The sequence below is a fragment of the Monodelphis domestica genome, chromosome 1 (genome assembly GCF_027887165.1).
Source record: "Monodelphis domestica isolate mMonDom1 chromosome 1, mMonDom1.pri, whole genome shotgun sequence".
Classification (NCBI taxonomy): domain Eukaryota; kingdom Metazoa; phylum Chordata; class Mammalia; order Didelphimorphia; family Didelphidae; genus Monodelphis; species Monodelphis domestica.
Genome location: NC_077227.1, coordinates 205356023 through 205380029, shown reverse-complemented (window position 1 = coordinate 205380029; position 24007 = coordinate 205356023). Strand labels below are relative to the sequence as shown.

At 37.8% G+C, this 24007-nt stretch overlaps 1 protein-coding gene across 2 annotated transcripts in view; it reads left to right on the top strand.

The window, feature by feature from the left end:
- The window catches only part of TMEM87A (transmembrane protein 87A), a 39740-nt gene extending 17290 nt beyond the window's left edge, over positions 1-22450 (top strand). Inside the window, exons 9-20 of one of the 2 annotated variants that reach the window (XM_056810330.1) lie at positions 868-1051; positions 2359-2458; positions 3773-3866; positions 5694-5766; positions 10406-10510; positions 15807-15865; positions 16090-16193; positions 17119-17192; positions 17447-17508; positions 18588-18643; positions 19321-19351; positions 21186-22450. In XM_056810330.1, coding sequence (XP_056666308.1) covers positions 868-1051; positions 2359-2458; positions 3773-3866; positions 5694-5766; positions 10406-10510; positions 15807-15865; positions 16090-16193; positions 17119-17192; positions 17447-17508; positions 18588-18643; positions 19321-19351; positions 21186-21227 — 984 coding nt within the window. In that variant the 3' untranslated portion in view covers positions 21228-22450. Of the gene's footprint in view, positions 1-867; positions 1052-2358; positions 2459-3772; positions 3867-4941; positions 5021-5693; positions 5767-10405; positions 10511-15806; positions 15866-16089; positions 16194-17118; positions 17193-17446; positions 17509-18587; positions 18644-19320; positions 19352-21185 lie in introns of both variants that reach the window. The other variant, XM_056810328.1, reaches the window with a different exon arrangement.
- Positions 22451-24007: the final 1557 nt, after the last annotated feature.

Here is a 24007-nt window from a genome sequence, read left to right as displayed (position 1 = left end):
TTGTTGTGAGAGAATACTCATATAAAAACCCCAAAATAAAAACACAAGTAAACTGAAGTGAAAAATCACATGCTTCCATCTACATTCTGACTCCAAACAGTTCTTTCTCTGGAGGTAGATAGCATTCTTTGTCCTAAGTCACTCAGAATTGTCCCTGATCATTGTATTGCTGAGAGTAGCTAAGTCTTTCACAGTTGGTCATTGTATAATATTACTGTTACCACATGTTTTTCTAAAACCATCCCCTCCTTCCTTTCTCTTTTTTGGGGGGAGGGATAAAAACCTTATTTATTAATGTAGTACTTCTAAATGTGTGTATGCATGTATACTCTCCTTCATTTCTTTCAACACAATTGTGCTGTCACACTAACTTATTCAGTCATTCTCCATTTAGCAGTTTCCACTATAGAGGTCCTTTTCTTCTTTCCTTATTGCTTTGGGGTATAGACCTAGGAATGGTATTTCTGGGCATTTTTCTCTTTTTCCTCTCCTTTTTTTCATAGTTACCATTTCATCTTCTTTCTTTGCTCCAGGTTCAATTCTTGCCGTGCCCTTTTCTCACTTTGATGTTTGCTATTTTCATATATTCTTAGCCTGAACTAGAAGACTACCTATAATAAAAGAGTGAAGTTGGTTTTGACAATAGCTTACTCATTTGCACTCCTTCTGTGAAGGTGGAAGCCCGGTTTCCCTGGGTTTGAGTTAGTGATATCCAAGCAAACAAAGTGAATTAATGGAAACAACTTCTGAATAGGTGTAGAGTGTGTTGGGCTAAGGATATGCTGTAGCTAAATTGTTAAATTGAGAAATCTGGAATGGCCTTAATCCTAATTTGCCTATTTAAACTCTTATCCACCTGGATGACAGTTCTTCATGGTGATGTGTATCGTGTATGTCCTATTTGGGGTTTTGTGGCTGGCGTGGTCTGCTTGTTACTGGCGAGATCTCCTGAGAATTCAGTTTTGGATTGGTGCTGTTATCTTTCTGGGAATGCTAGAGAAGGCAGTCTTCTATGCAGAATTCCAGAACATTCGCTACAAAGGAGAGTCTGGTATGTCGCTATGAGGGATTATAGTTCTTTGGGGGGACTGACAGGTAGGTTGGGTGTGTAGAAACTTTTTTGAGGGGCAGAAGTATGAGGACAAACTCAGATCAACTATTTGAATGATTTATGCAAAATCACATTTATGGAATTTGGAATAGAAATGTTAAGTGTCAGATCACAAAGCTAAATGATCCAGACATTTAGACATATGGAGACTTTAGCCATGGTACTGGGCTTGCTACAAAATAAATGATTATATATGCACAAAGTGAAATATTAGCAATACAATTAAGATTTCATTATATAATTAGTGGGAGGGGGCTTATATTAAATAGAATATTAGATTAGTAATCTAAAGCAGTGAATCCTTTTGCTCTGAAGAACTATGAAATATATATGCTAACTTCCTCATCAGGGACCACCTATACTGGAAGCCATCTTTAAAAGTTAAATGGAGGGATAGATAGGTGGCTCAGTAGATAAGAGGGCCAGGCCTAGAGATGGGGGTCCTGGGTTCAAATTTCACCTCAGATACTTCTTAGCTGTATGATACAGGCAAGTCACTTAACCCCAATTACCTAACCTTTACTGCTCTTCTGCTTTGGAACCAATACTTAGTATTGATTCTAAGACAAAATGTAAGTGTTTAAAAAAGTGGATTAGAGGTTTTGTGAATGTTTTCTGAGAATGTAGATAAGTTGAGCCAACTTTGGTTACTGAAGAACCATCTGCAGGATCATAGGTGGTATCAGTTCTTAAAGAGAAATTGAAGGAAATTTCCTTCTTCTGAAGCCTAGCATCTGCCCTTTTTTAATATTTATTCTGTATATTTTTATATAAGTACATGTTAACTCCTTGTGATAAGGCATCATTACATTCTTTGCACTTGTTTCCCCAGTGCCTAGCACAGTAACTAGCAGATATCAAGGGCTCAGTACATATTTATTGGTCAATTTGATGGTCTTATCAGATTATTAAGGAAAAATAGCCTTATTACCAGAAGACTGACCAACAGGTGGGAGTTAGGAACTTTCTTTTTTTTTTAAACCATTGCCTTCTGTCTTAGAATTAATTCTTTGTATTGGCTCCAGGGCAAAAGAATGAAAAGGGCTTAAGTGACTTGCCCAGGGTCATACAGCTGGGAAGTATTTGAAGCCAAATTTGAACCTAGGACCTTCTATCTTCAAGCCTGGCTCTGTCCACAGAGCCACCTAACTACCCCTTGGCAGCTGCTTTTTTTGAGAATGGTAATTAAGAAGCCACACTGACATTTACTCTCCTTTTTGTCTCCTTTCTTGTGTTTTTCCCTTCAGTCCAAGGTGCCATGATTCTTGCAGAACTGCTCTCAGCAGTGAAACGATCGCTGGCTCGGACTCTGGTCATTATAGTCAGTCTGGGCTATGGGATAGTCAAGTGAGTAGTAGCTTCCTATAGTAAATGCAATGGCCCCTTTAAAGTGGAGGAATAATGAGAACTAGTCATTTCAGGCTGTGATGAGAGAGCCTTGAGAACAATTGGGATGGGAAAGGATTTTTCCATCACTGTTGATCTCTTGCTGGCCCCGGCTTTGTGTCTACATCTGATCTTCTTCTTTTGTTGACTTGCCCTTTGGCTCTCTGTTTCTCACTGGGCCCTTGTTTATTTGCTCCTTATTTTTGTGTCTGCCCCTAATCTTGCTCTTCCTGTTACACCCTCCCTGACCTCGGTAGCCCTAGATACTTCTACCCTGCAGTGTTCTAATGACAGAAGCCAGGATCTGAGGGCCTCAAAAGACAGTCAAAAGAATTGGGGGGTGGGGACCAGAAACCTGGGGCTAAAATTTCAACTTTGAAGTTTGTTAACAATAAATTTTGTTTGGAACAACAGCAAAAAGGTATGAGGTAAGCAGTCTTCTGGAATGGGTTCTCAAGGTTGTTTTTTTTTAACCCATACCTTTTTGTACTAGTATAAATTCTAAGACAGAAGAGCAGTAAGGCCTAGGCCAGTGATGGCAAACCTCCTAGAGAGGTGGGTGATGTGAGAAATGTCTTCAGGAGCCTGTGGAGAAGGGGAAGGGAGTGGTTTGGCCCTGCGTCCCTCTAATGAGCTCTGGTGAACTCTGTGCTGGGGCAACAGCATGCATAGCCACAGAAAGGGCCCTGAGTGCTATCTCAGGACTAGGCAGTTGAGGTTAAGTGACTTGCCCAGGGTCACATAGCTAGGATGTATTCGAAGTCAGATTTGAACCCAGGACTTCTCTGGCTCCATGCCTGGCTATCTACTAATCCACCTAGCTGCCCGTATTTGGTTGAGATTTGAGATTGTTACCTGAGAGGTATGTTTGTAAAATGCAGTGGTTTGACTAGGCAAGTAGGTAGCATAGTGGGTAGATAGCTAGGGCTGGAGTCAGGGAGGTTCTAGGTTCAAATTTGACCTCAGACCCTTCCTAGCTGTGTGACCTCAGGTATTTAACCCCAATTACCTAGCCCTTTCCATTCTTCTGACTTAGAATTAATTCTAAGACAGAAGGTAAGGGCTAAAAAAAAGAATCAAGTGCAGTATTTAGATGCTGCCTATAAAACCATGATTTTTTAAGAACTTTGAATCCAGGCCACTTTCTACACAGTAATGAATTTATTTTTCTTCTTTATGGGACAATATTTGATATTTAGTTGAAGCTTATCTTATTTCAGGGGAACCAGGCTGTTTTGTGACACTTTGTTCAACTTTACCTTTTTTCCCCTTTAGGCCTCGCCTTGGAGTCACTCTTCACAAAGTTGTGGTGGCAGGAGCTCTCTATCTCTTGTTCTCCGGCATGGAAGGTGTCCTCAGAGTTACTGGGGTCAGTAACTTCTTAATCTGAGTTTTTGTGGTGAGCGTGGGTATAATTTGTCTCTGTCCTTAGCAGGTACAATGGGTTGTTAAAGAGCCCAAAGAGAGACAGTGGAGATTATTTTGCCCTGTAAATCCTTGGCTCTGATATTCAAAATGTAATAGCTAAAACCCACTTTGCTTTTTTCTGTATTCCTTTTGAATCATGCATTTGATGAAATGCTAGGTGAGTGAGAGAGAATGCTCCCATCCCCTCTAATCGAGTGATTACTATTTAGGTCTTTTTCCTAGTCCACAGGACTCTCACTCTTGTTTTTTAAACCCTTACCTTTTGTCTTAGAATCAATACCAAATATTGTTTCGGTAAGGACTTGGCATTCAGGGTTAGGTAGCTTCCACTGGTTCACATAACTAGGAAGTGTCTGAAGCCAGATGTGAACCCGGGTCCTCTCAACTCCAGGCCTGGCTCTCTACCTACTGTGCCACCCAGCTGCCTTGGACTGTTGCTCTTTGTAGGGTGACAGACTTTAGAATCCTGTTGCTCTTTGCTTTTCATGATTAAATAATGATCTTTTTTTTCCTCTTCTATCTTTTTTGTTTTCAAAGCAGTTCTTAAACTGCACTTAATTAAGCTTCACAACATCCTGTGAATTAGGTAATGATTATCCCCAATTAATAAGGAAGGAAACCAAAGCACTGAGGGTTATGTGAGAAGCCTGAAAATGACCTTCACTGAGCTTAGTCTAGCCATCTGTTGTGTTGAATGGAAAGAGGTCATGAGCTTACCTATACCACTTTCCCTTATTTTATTCTTGTTTCTTCAGTCAGAAGTACACCTGGATGGAAGGGGAAGCCCGTCATATGTATTTAGAATCATGCAAATTGGGCTCTGTCCTCCCCCAAGAAAACTGGGCTCAGCAAGTGTCAACAAAAGTTAGCCCTGAAACAAAGTGTCTTTGAGATGCCAATTTGTATTTCAAGTCTTAAATGTATTTCACTGCCTACCATCAGCAAGTTTTCCATGGACTTTTAGAAACTTTAATCTTTCGTCCTTTTACATTTTCTTTCTGCTTCTCTTGCTTTAGTCATCTTTTTACGGAGCTTTGACTTTGATAACAAACCTGGCCCTCTCTGCGATTGATGCCTGTATTATTTTATGGATATCCTTTTAGAAATGTCTTGAATGTGGAGTAAAGAATTAGGCTATATAAGAAACTATTGTTTGGTGAAAGGCAAATGCCACCAGAATTAACTAGATCACAACAAATTTTGTGTTATGAATGAAACCCTGCTTTTTAGCCTTTCTTTTAGTTTATGTCTCTGGAAAACTTGCATGCGTCTTCTTATTCTTTATGAAATAACGATGATGTTTTTTGTTTTTCCTTATATGAGTGAGGCAAAATGACATTGCAGCTAGAAATATAGAAATATAAATCACAAGTAGTCTGGTTTTTATTCCCTTTTTCTGTTTTACTGACAGTGAAAGGGAACTGATGTTTTATGGAGATTGTATACTAGAGTGATGTTTCTGTTAATAGAGTTCCTCCATAATACATCTGTGCTGGAAATAGTTATGTCATCACTTAGCTGAATGTTGTTTTATTTTAAGGAAGAGATCTAAGCCGACATTATGAAATGCTCACAGATGTATATGCAAAGTGTTGAAAGTTTATTAGAGAGAGGGAAAGAGGTGGATTCTATCCACCATCATTTAGAATTGAGACCACCTTAGGGATTAGTCCTGATTTGCTCATATGTATATGGAATTATGTGCTGGTTTCTTTCCTGTGCCTATCCAGTCATCTCTTTCTTACTACCTTTTTCTCTTTGTCTCTAGGCCCAGACTGACCTTGCTTCCTTGGCCTTTATCCCCCTGGCTTTCCTAGACACTGCCCTGTGCTGGTGGATATCCTTCTTTATTGACTTAATTGATGGAGGCCCATTTCCCCCCCTCAGAGCTGGGTTTTCATTGATCTTTCTACAACAAGTCTTTACCAGTTTTGTTGATTGTCCCTTAGTGCTGGAGACAGGGTATTAATTAGGCCTTCGAGCTTGATAGTCCAGGTAAGCAGTTATAATCTACTCTTAATGAATCAGAAGCTAAGGTGCCTGCTTGTAAGACAAGAAAGTGAACCAGCTTCTAGCTTTTTGGGGTGAAAAATCTTGTGAGCATTTCCCCTTGATTGAGTTTCACATAGGCTGTGAAACCTATGAATTAGAAAAGAAATGAAGGCTATGAATTAGAAAGGGAAGAATTAATAGTCTGGGGTTGATGATTGCCATCTTTAAGATTCTGGCAACTCATTTTGTGAAAGGTCTTGGAAATTGTGAAAATGGGCTGACTTGCATATTGTGCCTTCAAGGAGCAGTGGGAGCTTAATTTGCCTATTTTAAAAGCTTAGATCAGTTCATCAAGGTTGAAACTTCCTGAACAGGATCTGTTGCCTACCTAGAAAGCCCATCAAGACAATGCTTCAGCATAAACAATGGCTTGTTTGCAGGGCATTGCCAAGTGGTTGATGGCCAAGCTGATCCTTATAAGCTTATTTTTCTGGTTTGTCAGGGCTAGTCTTATGTATTTAGTTTGGATGGCATTATTAAGTTGATCATTTTTGTGCTTGGCATTGTGTAATGTTGTGCGATACCTTTCTCTTGAATAACTTGTTAATTCCATATTCTAGAAAGTTGAAAATGGAGAGTTTTGTACACTGCTATGAAATTGTGTGTATGGTGTGAATGAGAGAAATGGGCAAAGACTGAAGAGATGAAATGCAAAGAAGAAAAAATTCAAGAAAGCAGATAGAATCCTCCAGACTGTAAAGATGAATTTAGAGTTGTTACTTTAAATCTAGATTTAAATGGTTGCCAAATAAAATTCCCAAGTCAATCTGGAAATTTATGGTAATTTAATTAATATAGAGGGAAGGAATTTAAGGAGAAGAGAGAGGGAGAGGAAAAAGAGTTAATTTAAACTACTCTGGCTCAGTTTGAATCAGGCAGGAGTTAAAGGCCTTGGCCAAAGGGGCCTCCCTGAGCCCAAGGGAAAAGGAAGTCAGTTTTATCACTCACTATGAGACCATCTCAAGGAAGCTTGTCTGAGTGAGCTCCTCCAGGCTGAGTTTCAGGATCGAACTGGTGCCCAGGCTGCTCACAGGAAGTGATCAGCCAGATCCAACTTTCCCAGGAAAGGGATTTTGAGAGACAAAATCCCAAATATATAGACCTTTCACCCTTGTGTCTCTACCTCTAAATCTACCAATCACATCAAAGGCTTTCTCCAGGACTGCCCATACTTTTAGTTCTCACCTTCTTTGATTAGTTTATATCTTTTGAACTACTTCACACTTCTTTGTTAAGTTCACCTTTTGTTAGTTACTTGACCTTTTTGTGATTAATTTAACCTTTATAGTTACTTAACACCTTTTTGTATTGAGGTCTAAAAATAGACTTAGCTTAAAGTTCTAGCTTCACTTTAAGGTGAGAACTAAGTACCTTCATTCTTCAATTAGGAGATTACAACTTTATCTTCCCCTAAAGTATGTCTAAGTAAGATGGAGTAATGTAAAGTACTACAAGACATTCCTGATTCTGTTAAAGAGAGTGTCTTCATTGTTACAATCAGGAGATAGCTAAATCAAATCTTCTAAAGTAAGATCTGAGTAGGGTGGAGTAGTTTTAAAATTCACAATACCCAGACCCATGGGGGAGGAGAGAGAGAATTCTATGGAATGTTGGAAAAGAAAGGCAGTTAACCCAAGCTGACTTGGACAGACACTTCTGCTTGGAGTGGTCTGATTTCCACATCACTTCACTTCTCTCTGACCAACCTCTCTGAAGGGGAAGGCTGAAGAAGTTCTTGGCTGTTAGCTTTCTCCACCTAGTTTGAGCTGAAGGAAAGAGAGTCTTGCCCAGTTAAGACCCCAGCTGGATTATTACTGTTTCCCTCAGGGGAAGTAAAATATTTCTTTTTGAAGAGACTTAAAAGCCTTCAGTAAGTGATAGAAATTAGAATTAGGGAAATCCTATCTCCCTCTCTGGCATTTATTTCCCTCTATTTCTTACCCCCCCCCCCCCCCCCCCGGAAAATAAATAGGTCTTTTTAACTACAGAAACTGTTCTCAAGATTTTGTAATTAGAGGGAGGGACTGGTTTATTCTCTGTTAGGCAAACTCCATTAGGCTGCTTAGGAGGGAGAACAGGAAGGAAGGTGTGCCCTTCTGAATTCAGCCCCTCCTTCCCCCAAACTGTTTCCTGGAGTAGCATCTATTTATTTCTCCCCTCATCTGTCAGTATCACCCTCCAATGCAATGGCTATCACCAAGCATAATGGAAACATAGTAATCAAGGGAGGTCAAGATGGCACACATTTATTAAATGCTTACCATCTGCCAGGCATTGTGCTAAGAGCTGGGGATATATATGAGCCCCCCAAAAGATGAAATCTGCCGTCAAGGAACTTAAGTTCTAATGGGGGAAGACAACACACAAAAAGGACCTGAAAAGTAGGAAAGTAGAGGGAGATCTCCTTCTGGGGAATAGATGGTAGCATATGGCCAGTTATATTTCTGGCCCAGTAATGTTCCAAATATAGCCTACAAGGAATCTGGGGGGTTGGGGTGGATTGCTTGGTGGCTCAGTTGTTAAGAGAGCCAGGTCTAGAGTGATGGAAGTCCTCAGTTCAAATCCGTCCTAGCTGTGTGACCCTGGGCAAGTCACTAAACCTCATTTGCCTAACCCTTATTGTTCTTCTGCCTTGGAACTGATACTTAGTATTGACTCTTAAGACAGAAGGTAAGGGTTAAAAAAAAAGAGGGAATCTTAGGAAGGTGAAGAAGGTATCAATTAAAGGAAACAAAAACTAAGTATTGGTTCCAAGGCAGAAGAGCAATAAGGGCTAGATAATTGGGATTGAGTGACTTGCCCAGGGTCATGCTTCTAGGAAATATCTGAGGCCAAATTTGAACCCAGTTTTTTCTGTCTCCAGGCCTTGTTTTCTAACCATTAAGCCACCTAGTTGCCCCCATCAAATGAGTTTTGAAAACAAGTAGATTATAATGGTCTAGATGGCCAAGTCTGTAGTGGTTTTCAAAGTATGGTAGGGTTGGCGGTTGTCTGTTTCACATACCCAAAGGTATTTTAAATGGCTATTATAATTTTTAGATGAAAAGAACCCTGGACAAAGCCAGGAAGAATCCCAGATTCCCTATTTTTAGTTCTCTCTTCTAGCCTTGAGGTAAGAGAAGGGATAGAAATAAGAGGTAGCTTACTGCTGCTCATTTAGAGTGGGGAGCCAACTTTTCTGGGGGAACTGGTATGGAAACAGGAGATTTATGGTCCATTTTTGTGAACTTGAAGTTATATATCTGGACTACAATACAGCCTTCCTCTTAATGTAGTGGAAGTTGTCATACAAGCTGCTGCTAGGCAGGTTCCAGAGGTTTGGAGTGTGTAGGAACCTGCATGTCTTATCATGCCAGGGTAATGGTGTATGTGTGTGTTTTTTTAAACCAGGCCTTCTGTTTTAGAATCAGCATTTCCAAGGCAGTAGGGCTGCAAGGACTAGGCAAATAGGGTTAAGTGACTTGTTCAGTCTCATACAGCTAGGAAGTGTCTGAGGTCAGATTTGATCCCAAGACTTCCTGACTCCAGACCTGGCACTCTATCCCCTTTGCTACCTAGTTGCCAGGTGGAAGTGTTTTAATCATGCTAGTGTATTAGGACCCAGAGCTAAAATGCAGGGGTTACCTGGGGGGTGGGAATAAAGGAAGCTAGACCAGCTTGTTAGTTGCCACTCCCTCACCACCTCCCTTCAAGACTCAATTAAGATAGTCACCTTCTGTATTGGAAGCCTTTTCTGATTCCTCTATTAGTTGTCATATCAATAAACACTTAACAAGGGCCTTTTATTTGGCAGGCACTGGACTAAACCCTGGGGATACAAGGAAATTCAAAAGAGATCTGTGCCTTGCGGGCTTCATAGTCTAATAGGGGAGAAAATGTGCAAACATCTATGTACAAACCAGATGCACCCAGGATAAATTGGAGATAGTCACAGAGGGTGGCCCTAGCATTAAGAAGGATTGGAAAGGCTTCTTGTAGGTGGGCTTAGTGTCTTCCTTGTTTCATGTTGTTATATGTTTAGTTCTTTGCTTAGGCATCGTGTCCTCTAGCAAACTGTAAGCTCCTTGAAGGTCCCCAGTGCTTAGCACATAATACACATTTAATAAATGTTGAATAGTTTGAAATCACTGCTTATGTTTTTTGTTGTCTTGTTTCCTCTTGATCTTGTCTTTTTCTTCCCTTTTACATTTTCTTTTCACATTTTTCTTTCTCTTTTTATCTTTCTGACTTCTAATTGGTGTGGCATTGAATATAGTGTCCTTGTTAATTCTCTCAAATTTTGGTGGTATTTTTTTGTAGGAGCTTGTGGGAGCTAGTAGGGATTAGATGGGCTGTGGAGAATTTTGTGGCCCACAACTCGAAAATGATGGAGAGATCTAGCTTGTTTATTTCGCCTAACTTTGACTTCCTTAACCTACCAAAACATATTCATCAGCCTGACTCAGACAATGAAGCTCTTAAAACTTCGGAGGAACATTGTGAAGCTATCTCTCTATCGCCATTTCACCAACACTCTGATTTTAGCAGTTGCCGGTAAGTCATGGAGCTTTGAGTCTCCCTCTAAATGAGATCCATCGAGAGTGCTACAGTATCCTATGGTTTGAATTCAGAAAAATGTTCCCAATGAGGGGCAGTTGGGTGGCTCAGTGGATTGAAAACCAGGCCTAGAGATGGTAGGTCCTGGTTTCAAATGTGACCTCAGACACTTCTGGGTATTTGACCCTGGCAAGTCACTAAACCCCCATTGCCTAGCTCTTGCCACTCTTCTGCCTTGGAACCAATATTAGTATTGATGCCAAGATGGAAGGTATGGGTTTTAATTAAAAAAAATAAAAAATCTTTCCAATGATGGTTCGGTAGAATACTGGCAGAGGAGAGGAGCAATAGGCATAAAAAACAAATAACTTTTTAAAGAATGTTAAAGCCAGTGGAATTGTGCATCAGATATGGGAAGGGGGTGGGAGGAGGGGAGGGAAAGAACATGAGTCTTGTAACCATGAAAAAATATTCCAAATCATCTAATTAAATAAAATTTAAAAATAAAAAGGACATAAATACCAAAATGGCAAATTTTAAATAAAAAAAAGATGATTTAATTTAAAGGAATGTGGTTGGATTCTTAATAAAGAGATTTATGAAAATAAAATGTAAAGGATTAAGATAAAATACCCTACTTGCTACTGATTTCTATATAGTTTTCACCACTGGAAAATCCCTGAATCATGCTTCCTGCTCTTCTAAGTATAGGTGTCTTCTAAAATTCTTTTCTCTTGCTCAGCTCATTTAATTTCATTACTTCAGCTGTTGTTGCCTTTGTGCTGAAAAAAGCTCTCTCAATCTTTATCTCTAGCTCTTTTTTTAGAATTAATTTTTTGATAGTTTTTATTTATATCCCCTTCATTTTCAAATGTATTCCTTCTTCCATTCTAATTGAAATATCCCTTGTAGCAAAGAATAAAAAAGAGGGGGGAAGGGAGTAGGTAAAAACTAAGTAACAAAGTCTTGAGTCTAATTGTACATATAATGTTCCACAATGAGAAAGGAGGTATATGTGTTTCAGTTTAATTAATCAACATCTCTACAAGGCACTAGCTAGCTGTTGAGGATACAAAGGTCCATTTCTTGTCACTTTTCCCAGCCCTGATTTCTTCCCTTATACTTGAGATTTATATTTCTAACATATTTCCAAAACCCATTTTTTTCATCTGTCCTCCAATACAATCCCATGTCTATTAGTTTTTTGGTACTTCAGTCTTCTTCATTAGAAATCCTGTAGTAACCTTGAGTTCTATTTTTTTTTTTTTGCATCCTTTATAGGTCAGTCTCAGTCATCAAGTCTTACTTGGTCAACTTTGAAATATCATTTAGATTCACTTCTTCCCTTCTGTCTCCATCTTGACTTGGACTTCCAGTTTTGACTGGAACTAATTTTTCAATTACCTCACACCTGCATTAAGTAATAGCTTTTGTTTGGAATTAGCTTCTTTTCTCTAAGACTCTTCATTCCTGTCTCTTACAGATAATTTCTTTCCATAACAATTTCCATCATGTAATTTCTTCTGCATAGTAATCTCAAATGGCTCCCTCTTGGCTGCTGATTCAAGTCAGAACATGGCTTCCTGGTTTTCAGGTTCTCTGTGACCTCCTTCTTTTCTAGCCAACCTTATTTACCATTTTTGTTAAATACACATAAACTATTCCAGTGATGCTAGTTGTCACACTGTTGCTTTTGTACTCCACATTCCCAATTGTAAATTGCTTGTGTCAGTTTTCCCATATAAATTTCCTACTTTTCCTTCTTCACTTCCCTCCCAAGGCTTCATGGGACACTTGGTTCCTGCAGCTTTTCCCTGTGCTTCAGCTTAAGCTGAGTTAATCCTTCATAGAGATTTCAGTGCAGTGCCACTGAGGTTATTCCTTTATATCTTTGCATCTGTTTTTGTTTTTTCTCCCTAGTAGGATCTAAAATCTTTCAGGTCAGGATCTTGTTTTAGAATTTTTTGGTGAAGCTTCTGTTTTCCATAGTGCCTGGCACAGTGCATGGGCAATATGAAGTATTCATTAAATACTTATTAATGATTCAATGGAAAATGCAGTGTGACTAAGAGTTTTGGAAGGGATTTAGATCTTACATTGAGTTTTTACCCTGACTTTACTTATCCTTGTGATCAGGAAAAAAGTTATATCACTTTATATGTTTCTTTAGCTGTACTTCCTAGTTTCACAGTGATCATGTCGACTAAAATTTATTATTGCAAAATAGTCTATGGGGGGCAGCTATGTGACTCAGTGGGTGGAGAGCCAGGCCCAGAGATGGGAGGACTTGGGTTCAAATTTGGCCTCAGCCACTTCCTAACTGTGTGACCCTGGGCAAGTCATTTAACCCCCATTGCCTAGCCTTTACACAGTATTGATTCTAAGACAGAAGGTAATGGTTTTAAAAAACAAATTTTAAAAATCAGTCTATGGAGAATGCTGTATAAATACTGGTGGCTTGAAGTGCTTCACTGTTACAGTTTCATTGCCAAAGATTTTTTTTTAATATCTAATTTTATTATGCAGTCTTTGGTTATGTTTAAGTCTAGCCAGTTATGTTTGTCCAAGTGTCACTGTCACTAGTCTCCTGCTTCAGTTTAATAAACATCTGTACAAGGCACCAGCCAGCTGCTGGAATTGAAAAGATCAAAATAAGATGGTCTCTACCCAGGGAACTTGCAAGGACATAGATAAGTAAAGAGAAGGTCACTTTGGGAATAGTAAAGTACCCAAGGAAAGCTTCATGGTAGAGGTAGCATTGGAATTGAGCCTTAAAGGAAGTGGTTGACACTATTTTAAGATGCATCTCGTAGGCAAGGGTATTGAAGTGGTGCTGTGGGCTTGAGATAGAGGTTTGTATTAGCAGCTGTAGGGAGCATAAGAGATTCAAATAGGGAAGCAGAAAAGGATTTTTGTAGAGCTTCAAGGTCTCATTGGTTATTAGATAATCTAAATTTGTGGCTGTTCCTACTGGCACTGTTGCATGACTTTTTTCAATAGTATTTAGCATCTTTAAGTATGAACAGGAAACTCACATGGTGAAGGTATCCCAGAGCTGAAGCTTGGCAGGACAGTAGGATGAGGAAGCAAGAGTTTAAAAAGTTAACAATCTATGTCAGGACCATAAAGGAAAGAAAGTGAATAGAGCAGGGGTGATATATTGGGGGAACAGGGAATGATGGAGGGATTAGAAGTTGTGATGAAGGTAAGGAATTTATAGGGAGTATTTTAAAGATCGGAATGGAAGGAAAGGAGACTCTGATTAGAATATTTAAGAATTGTGGAGGAGAGAACATTTGGGATGTTGGTGAGAACTGAAATGTGCTTAAGGTGGAGTGAAGATGTGTAGAAGTTAGGGAAGTTGATGAATTTGGACAAGTTCTTGAGGAAATTGATCAGTATGTAATTGAAACCTCCAAGTATAAAGTTAGGGATTGGGGAATAGAGTTATAATTTTGGGTTTCTAAACCCTTTGAAAAAGGAGAAAAGGAAACTTTCATCTTTGTAATGAGCAGGGTATGTGGTCTATGAGAGATGAAATAATTGAGGAAACAAAGGTTTGATCTTTCAAACATTGATTTATTAAGCAGTGCATGTCAGTTGCTTGACAAATTGGGACCAGGCCCTTTCTCAGCTTAGGGCTGAGCCTCAAATTCAGTGAGAGACAGGCTCTTAGATAGTAGAAACAATTAATCAAATAAGGCTAATTAATATAAAGGAAACAACACAACATTAAGTAATCTGATTTCTAATTGGAAGAAAGATTAAGGACTTTTCAAAGTTGGGAGGGAGAAAGCAAATAGGTACATTCCCTAGATTCAGAAAAGAGATGTTTTCCTCTTTCCCAAGTATCTGTAAATAAAAGAAACATGAAAACTATGACTGATTGACCAGTATGGGACCAACTTTCAGATAAAATATATAGGTTACTTGAGATGTATAATTGTAAGAAAATTCCTTGCATCAGTTTTGGGATCTGACTGGGTTTCTGGTCAACATAACCTAGGTCCTTATTTAAGGGTCTCTAAAGAACAGGGAGAGGTTGTTCAGCTTCCCAGCCATGCAGGGCTAGGTCCAAATAATGCAATAAGGCTTCCTCCCAATTCCCACAAGTGAATAAAGTTTTCTCACAAGGGAGAAGTTGTACTGGAGCTGTAATTCAATAGAAAGGAAACTAAGCTAGCTCTAGAATTGAGTCATAAGAGGAGTCAGTGTGGTTCACTCAATTCCCACAATTAACCATCTGCTATTCTAAACCCCTCAATGCTTTCTGTTTCCTCAGGAGTAGTGAGTGTGGAACATTGTATGTGGTATAAGACTTGGTTAAAATGTTAATTAGTTTTGCTGAACTTTTTTTTCTTTTGTTGCTGCAAAGGATGGCTTATTGGGTAGGAGAGAGGGAAGGGATCTATTTAGAAATGAAGGTAATGCCTAAATAGGTTCTATGAATAAAAATATACCTTTTGGGTGTGTAGTTTAACAACTTGATTTGCCTGACTCTTTAACCAGAAAGAATATCTGTCCTACATTTGGAAGTATTAATTAGCTCACATTGGCCTCGTTGTATATAGCCTTTTCCTATCTAGATTAGATAAAATAAATTCTCCAAACCTACATTGGAGGAAAAAAAGAGAGAGAGAGTTTGGGAGTATTGATGAAGACAAGAAATGGTTAGCACTAGTACAGGCTTGCCTACATCTCTCCTTTCCTTGTCACTTGAATAGCACCATCCTTGTGTAGGTCTTAATCGTCTCTTAATGGATTATGAATTTTTTTCCTTATCTAAAACCACTCTTAGATATAAGAAACTCCTTGAAGATATAGTAAACTCATCCAAGGCACAAGCTGGCATTTTTCTTCTTATCTCTGACTCTCAGTATAGTATCTTATTTGTAGTTACCTATTCCTTTTTGTTGAATTGAATTATGCTATTTAGCTTTTCAAATTGTCTCACTCTTTTATTCCTTTTTTTTCAACAGATCAATTCTTTATTGCCTATTCATAAAAATAGTGATAATTTCAACTGCCAGGAGAATGGCAGCATTGTTCTTCAAAAATTATAAGAGTTGAAGGGATAAAGTTTCAGTAGATTACTGCAGTCTTTTTTCCTTCACCACTAGTTGTCCCTAACTAAAGTAATTGGCTGGAGAATTGTAGAAGAATCCTTTGCAGGTGGGATAAAAATAGGTGAGATCCAGCCAGACTGGGTATGAGGTGGTAGGAAACATTTTCTCATGCAGGATTGTGAACCATAATGGTCCTTCTCTGACCAGGCATCCTTGTTTCCCATTAGCATCTATCGTATTCATCATCTGGACTACCATGAAGTTCAGGCTAGTGGATTGTCAATCGGTGAGTTGCCTATTGTTTCCTGTTCAGTGTGCAAATCTCCTGCATGTAGGTCATATCAGCCCTTGCTCTTTTGGGACAAGTCTGTCTGTGCTTTAGTTCTGAGTCTATTGTTGGGTATTGTGAAGAACTGGGTAGGAAAATGGCTTAACATATTTGGTTTTGTGGCCCATTCTGTGGTATAGTGATACACCATTATAGTCAGTTATCCTGTTTCCTTTTGGCAGGACTGGCAGGAGCTGTGGGTGGATGATGCCATCTGGAGGATGCTATTCTCGATGATCCTATTTGCCATCATGGTTCTGTGGAGACCGTCTGCAAACAACCAAAGGTTCTGGAATTATAATGTGAACTTTAGTTGTTTCTAGTTTAGAGTGCATTTTGACTTCCCAGTCCTCCAAGTATTCTTATGTGTAAATAAATGAAGATCGAGAGATATATGAGAGATTACTAAGCATCTCATCTTCTGTCCAGGCTACAAAGAAAATAAAGATTTTTATTGAGGAAAACTTACTTTTCTTTGGAAGAATAGGGGAAACATAAGGCTGAGCTAGTATGTTAACTTACTGAAAACTTATTGACTGATTTGGGGAGTTAAACTAGATAGTAATTGGCTTTAGAAAACAAGTCAATTCTCAGTTATTTAGGGAAAAGCTATCAGATAACTTTGAGAATTATCCAGCCTTTTTTTAAAATCCTTTTTTCCTCTCCCATCAGCTTTGAATTTAAGCATTTCACTCTTTATAAAAACTTTTAATGGAAAAGGGGCATAGAAAAGCGGTGAAACTAAAAATAGCCAATTTTTCTAAGGTTTGGGGGATAGGAAAGTTGAATCTGTGTGTTGCAATGAAATTTCCAATTGTCTGAGAATTTATCTAAGATAATTTTTTTTTGCCTTTTGTTAACAGAGGTAATTGAGACCTTTTTTGGAGGAAAGTTATTTATTAGAGATATCTAAAAATGGAATGGACTGCTTTGGAAAGATAATGGGCTCTCCCTTATTGGTTATCTTTGAGCAGAGACTGATGTTTACTTTGGAGATGTTTTATAGTGAGGATTCCTTTCCAGATAATACTAGATTGCTTATGAGATCCCTTCCAACTCTAAAATTCTGTGATACTTTAGTATTTTTTTACAAATGAACAAAAATGCAGCTATAGAAGTTATTCCTCTAAAACTGACCTTTTTCATCATTTGTAATTCAAATATTAGAGTCTTAATATTATCCTGTTTTTCCTCCATGTTTTTGCCAATAGGTTTGCCTTTTCACCATTGTCTGAAGAAGAGGAAGATGATGAACAGAAAGAACCCATGCTGAAAGAAAGCTTTGGTAGGTATAAAATTCACCTTGGCTGCTTAAAAAATGTCAGGATCTTAGAATTAGAGTTAATAGGAACAATCACTCTAATTTTAATGTAATTTCATGTACGGAAACTAGATTTTTCTCTTCCTTCATTTCTAATGTTCTTATCCATGGCATGTGTTTTAGTAGTACTTCTTGGTCTATTTCTGTATCCTTTGCTGGTCTGTGTACATAGGACTAAGCAGTCTGTTTAATTTAGTTTTTATGCCTTCATTTTGCAGAAGGAATGAAAATGAGAAGCACAAAACAAGAACCAAATGGAAATACTAAAGTTAATAAAGCTGTGAGTATGAGCTCTACTTCCCAGTCCCCTGTAGACCCTGGGAAATGCCTTATATTTTTATGCAGTTGATTATTACAGTTGTTCTGACTCAGAGAATTCAGCACCCCCAATTCAGAATTAATAAACCAAAGGAGTCAAGCCCTAATTAAGGTAGATCTCTGACTCAGAATAAATAAATCAGAAAAACCCAAAAGATGGCAAATAGTTATGATTAATTTCTTATTTTAAGACTTTCAGTACTTTGTAGACAGCTAGTTTTTGAAGAAATTCATGTATACTGTATCATGTGCTAAAAGTGTTTCAGCCCAGTCTGACAATTTTGTCTAGGAGCTTTCATCAGGAAATCATTATTCTAGATTCTGTACACACTGTAGCTGAAGACTTATTCCTTTACCGCATTGACTTGCTTTGTATAAGTAACTAAAGTTTTCTTAACAAAAGCTAATCACTTCAGAAATTTTCACATTATCTACCTCCCATAGGGTGCTTTATTCATTATAATTTTTAAATGATCACTTATAACTATTGGAAAGAAATTCTTAAAAGTAAAACTATTGTGAAATATTTTTAGTTTGTATTTCTACCTTTTGTTTTTATAATACCATCATTTCCTAATGTATCCCTTCCCTTCTAGCTAATCATCCCTTTGAATAAAACTAAAATACTTGATCTGGTTTTATGAATTGGAAAAACATTTTCAAGCCATCAAAAAGTCAAGTCAGTGATTAGACCGTAGTATAAGAATGCATCAAATCAAGAATTTTAGTTAGTTGGAATAAAAATCACCAAATTTGTTTATCACTTAGGAATTCTACTTTGTCACAGTAATGTGACTTTCATGCTCAGCAATATTTTAAAAAGTTTTAAGGTATCTAAAAATGTGGAGTGTCTTTTGGTAGTCATGGCACCCTTTTTTTGCTATTTTTCATAATAAAAAAATAACATTGAGCTTTTTGGGGTTTGCAGTAGCTTTTGGTTGTGGCTTTAAATTTATAAGGATATTTTAAAAAATTGCGTAGCCTAACTCTTGTGTTGTCTAATTTTTATTCTGATGATACCTGCTTAATTTTGGCCTCCAGCAAGAAGATGATTTGAAATGGGTAGAAGAAAATGTTCCGTCTTCTGTGACTGATGTGTGAGTATATTTGAATTGTGACTCAAAAAAATTGCTTTTAATAGCCAGAATGATTTTGTTACTTTATTGTTGAGTTGATTAAACTAACAGAATATTCAACCAGAAAATAAATTGATGAAAGAATTAGAAATCATATGAAGTTTAAAGGATTTGTGTTTTAACATAGGATGATGAGTAATCAGGCTGATTCATAATTTAAATTCTAAATTGTTGCCCCAATAAGAGTAATGATAATCAATTATTTTTATTTTGAGCTCAGAAGAGGATAAAATAGTTTTAAATGTCAGTAAGAAATATTTTAGGTAGACAAAAGAATTTCCTAATTTCAAGTGAAGTTTGCATAATGTTCTACTTAAGGAAACAGAATTTCTTTTGAGTTGCTTTGTGGTTATCTTGCCTAAAATGAGATAATGTAAGAGAAGATTTTTTTGAACTTCTTTAAGTTCTTACTAGGGCTGTAAGTGTAATATACTATTAATTAGCATATAAGATCTTAGTTCTGCTATTTTTTTAAGTACTATTCCAATACCTGTTTCTTATGACTTGTATTTCTTGTTTTGAAAGAACCATTGAATTTTTCTGTACACAAAGCTAGATAGTTCTAGCAAAAAATGTTGCATTTATAATTCCACTGTTTTAGTGTGTTCTCTAACTGTTGTCTCTTTTTTTCTCTACAGAGCACTTCCAGCCCTTCTAGATTCTGATGAGGTCAGTAAACAAACTTTTAAAAATAAATTCACTGATCTTATGGTATGCAGGAGTCATTAAGGAGATTGTTTTGACTTTGTTTGCCAAATATCCTTGAGAACTCTTGTTAAGGCAGCTAGAAAAAGACTGAAAAGCAAGATATAGTGAAAATATAACTTTTCTTTCTTTAAAAAAAAACTCTTGTCTTTTGTCATAGAATTGATACTACATGTTCATTCTAAGACAAAAGAGTGCTAAGGGCTAGGTATTTGGGGTTAAGTGGCTTGTCCATAGTTATATAGCTAGAAAGTATCTTAGGGCAGATTTGATTCTAGGACCTCCTGTCCCCAAGCCTGGCTCTCTATCCATTGTATTACCTAGCTGCCTCTGAAAATATAACTTTCTTATTTTTTTTAATTTAATTTTTAAAATTAGTTTTTGCTGTTACATGATTCATATTCTCTTCCTCCCCTCTTCCCTACTCCTTTCCAGAATTGACAAGCAATTCCACTGAATTATATATATATGAAAATAAAACTTGCAAGTGAACAGGGAAGGGATTTATTTTTTCCTCTCCTAAACAATGATGCAAATATGTATCTCTTTTGAAAAGTGATAGAAGAAATTTACATGTTTATGTAGATTATATGTGGCCAATATAATTCTCCCTATTTACTGACATCCTCATGAAATAACTTTCACCTAGTGAAAGGAAATTCAGGAAATACAAATGATTTTAATATTAACCTAAATTTAATAAGGAAGACCAAATAGCCACAAAAATAATATAGTACACCAAAACCAATGCGGATTTTTAATTGTCCTTGGTTATTCATGGTTATTGCTTACCATTATTGGTATTTGATTAGAGAAAGTGTTCTTTTCTGTGTTCATCTTTGCCATCTAGATGGGTGTTGGATGCTAGTTCTAGAAATATGTAAGTTAGGCCCATTTTGATTTCAAGGAAGTTGTAAAAGTCATTTTGATGGTGTAAATCTATTTTTGTATCTTTCTAAAGAACTATAATAGACAGTTCCTTAACTTCTTTTCCCCAGTTTCCTCACTGGTATACATTGAGAATATACACTACAGATATGAGCCCTATACCTCTTTCTCGCCTGTACATTCAACATCCTAGGACTTGTGTACATACTATTATCATACTGGCGATTTTCTAATCCTCACACAGTTTCATATGCTAATCTTGCACCTCCAGGTTTTCTTTCTTTTTTCCATATAAACCCTTACCTTCTGTCTTAGAATCAATAGTGAGTGGTAAGGGCTAGGTAGTGTGGGGGTTAAATGACTTGTCCAGGGTAACATAGCTATGAAGTCTGTGAGGCCAGATTTGAACCCAAAACTTCCAGTCTCTGGACCTGGCTCTCAATCCACTGAGCCACCTAGCTCTTACCCTGCTCTTATCTGAGGGTTGTTTCTTTAGCAAAATTCTGATCCCTGTTTCATCTGCCAGACCAGCACTGCCCCCAAAGGCTGGCACTTAGAGAGATATAACACTTGGTACAGTTGTAGATAAGCTTATGTATATATGGCAGCCTAAGCTTTGCCAGCTTCTCTCATTTTTGTGCTATGTGCCTGAAATAACTGCACAGTTCTTGGTAATCAGATCTACTCATTATGAAGATAAAATTGCATTTAGCCTTCAAAATTGTCGATGGAAAACAGTTCCTACTACATGCAGCCCCCTTAAATATTGAATAAGTGTGTTGTAACAGGTCTACCTTATGGTGGCTATATATTCTAGAATGTGTATATATTAAAATATCAATATTCCTAATATAAAAAAGATAAGTTTTGAAACCATTGTCCCTCTAAAATGAGCCTTTTTTCCCCCTAGGAAAGAATGATCACGCACTTTGAAAGATCGAAGATGGAATGAAGAATGGAAGGTTTTCAGGGTAGAGTTTGTTAGTATCAGGGAAAAAATCAGCAATTGTGTCAGACTTCTGTTACTACCCCACTGGCTCAAAGAAGGCCAGCAACACACTCCTGATATGTTCCTTGATCTTTGTGCATTAGAGTTGGGGGGAGAGAGGGAGAGAGAGAAAGGGGGGTGGGAGAGAGGGAGAGAGAGGGAGAGAGAGAGAGGGAGAGGGAGAGGGAGAGAGAGAGAGAGAGAGAGAGAGAGAGAGAGAGAGAGAGAGAGAGAGAGAGAGAGAGAGAGAGAGATTACACAAACCACATTTTTTGTTTCAGTCATTTAATTTGTCAGACTAAAATTTTAATACTAAAGGGACAAAGCCTATCATAATATGTAATGCTCAGAAGCAACTGCCTATGATTTTATTTATTTATTTTTTTTTGGAGAGGTGATGGGGAAAGTTGTTAATTATCCTTCAGTTTGCTGGGGAGCAAGTATTACACCTTGCAGAGCTAGTTGGGAGATAAAAGGGCCCTTTGAGTTAAGGAGTTTCCAGTACTATCAGTGATTAAAAGTACCAAAAAATAGATTTGAAAATGTTAACAGTGGGATTCAGATCATTTTTTTAAAAGCAAAATCAAGTGCAATTTTGTTTACAAAATGGTGTATATTAAAGATTTTTTCTATTTCAGATGTAATTTAGAAAGAAAATATTAGCTTAACTCTTTTGATGTCTGCTGTTGTGACACATCCCATTGCTGGCAATGTGGTGCACACCTGAGAACTTTTAATTACTGCTCTGAAAGCCTCCAAGTGCTGCATTGCTCTCTCCTATGCAATGCTTTGTCTGCCCTGGCATTACAGGGATAATAGATGTTCATTGCAGCAAGTGCAGAGGCATTCCTTCCACCTGAGAGCATATGAGTAAACTTCCTGTTGGAAGAGGGTACTGCAATGCTTCAGAAGAGGACAACTGATTTCAAAGGAAGCAGGTCCTTCCAGCTTAGTTGAATATCCCCAAATGGGGTAGGATAAGTTAGGGTGAACTGTTACTGTTTCTGGTGTTGGTTAAGAGTTTAGAGGCGTTACAAGGCAAGTTGCTGAATTAAAAATCATTTTAAGGACTCCATTTCTGTTCTAATGGTTTTCTCAACTTTTGCCTTCCCAAGTTACGGATTTCTGTTCTAAATACAAAAAGTTCGTGCCACTTTTTAATATTAAAATCCTCCTTAAAGTAAAAACATTTGATTTTTCTTTTCAATATTTCTCTCTTTTTAATGATTTTTCTGTCTCCAAAAGCCCTTGCTGTATGCTGTTTTGGGGGGAAATGTTCACTGTTTTGATCACAGTTTCCAAAACACTTACCTTCTATCTTAAAATCGATACTAAGTTTCATCTGTAAGGCAAAAGAGTGGTAAGGGCTAGGCAATTGGGGTTGTACGTCTTGCCCAGAGTCATAACAGCTGGTAGATTGGAACTCAGGAAGATGAGTTTTACTGACTGCAGACTTGGAGCCTCTCTCCACTGCTCCAAGATAAGTGTGTTAAGATTAAAGTCCTCTAGAGACTGCATCTTAATTTATTATTACTATTTGTTAAATAAATGAAAAGAATGAGTCAGAGAAAGAAAAGGCACCAGCCACATGTGGCTGACTTTACTCTTCACAAGCTTCCTCCCTTGCCTGAGCTTGAGCTCACTTTGTGACCTCCTCTCACCATTATTCTAGGGCAAAGAGCCAGCTGTGCAGGATGTTCTCCTAGCCATCTACTCTCTCCTTAGTTCTGGGCAAAAGAGATGTATTTCCTTTCCACATCCAAACATTTCTTTCAGTGATATCACTTCTGAGTTACTCTGGTTTGGTGGACTTGACCTTGATCTAAATCAGAAGGACAAGAGGCAAACATCTTTTGAGAGGCATCTGGGGTCCTCCCAGAGTGGGCATGTGTCTTCAGTTTACAGATAAGTCCCAGGCATTTTTCTTAATTTAATCAAAGCATGGGGTTGAATTGCAACCTTAGAGAAACTCCCTTCAAAGCCCCCAAACTGATCTTAGGGTACTGAGAAGTAGTGTTAAATTCTCACAAGTGGGATTTGATCTCAATGTCTTTCTGACTGCAAGTCCAGACTCTGTCCTCTATTTTTATTCAGCTACAAAAAGTGGTTTTTTTATCCTCCTGGGCAACAGTTTGTAAAACATCAAATAGAAGGATAGTGACTTTTCCGAGGACCATTTCTATTTTTTTCCCCTGTTATATTCAATTCTTCATGACCTCATTTGGGGTTTTCTTGGTAAAGATAATGTAGTGATTTGCTATTTCTTTCTCTAATTCTTACAAATGAGGAAACTGTGGGAAACAAGGTAAGTGTCTCACCCAGGGCAACACAGCTAGTAGTGTCTGAGGCCAGATTTGAACTCATGAGTGTGAATCTTCCTGACTCCATCCCTTGAATCCTTTTTATTGCACTACCTAGCTCCCTGACAGTGTCCATACTTTAAAAAAAAAAAAAGTCTGCAATCCTTCCTGGGGTGTACAAGCTCTGCTAGATTTACCAGAAATTTCATGGATAGAACTTCTTTTCAAGCTGATAACTTTTACATGTTGTCTAAATAACTTGTCAGAAGGCTGGTTGACTATAACTTGCCATGGATACTTCTGTTTTTGTGCCAAAGATTTGAGAAACACCAGCTATAATGCTACAAGTTTTTTGGTTTCAAAATGTTCAAGACTAGCAAAGATTATATGGTTCAAATCCCATAACTCAAGGCTGGTAGTTCTCTTCCCTGGCTGCTGACAATC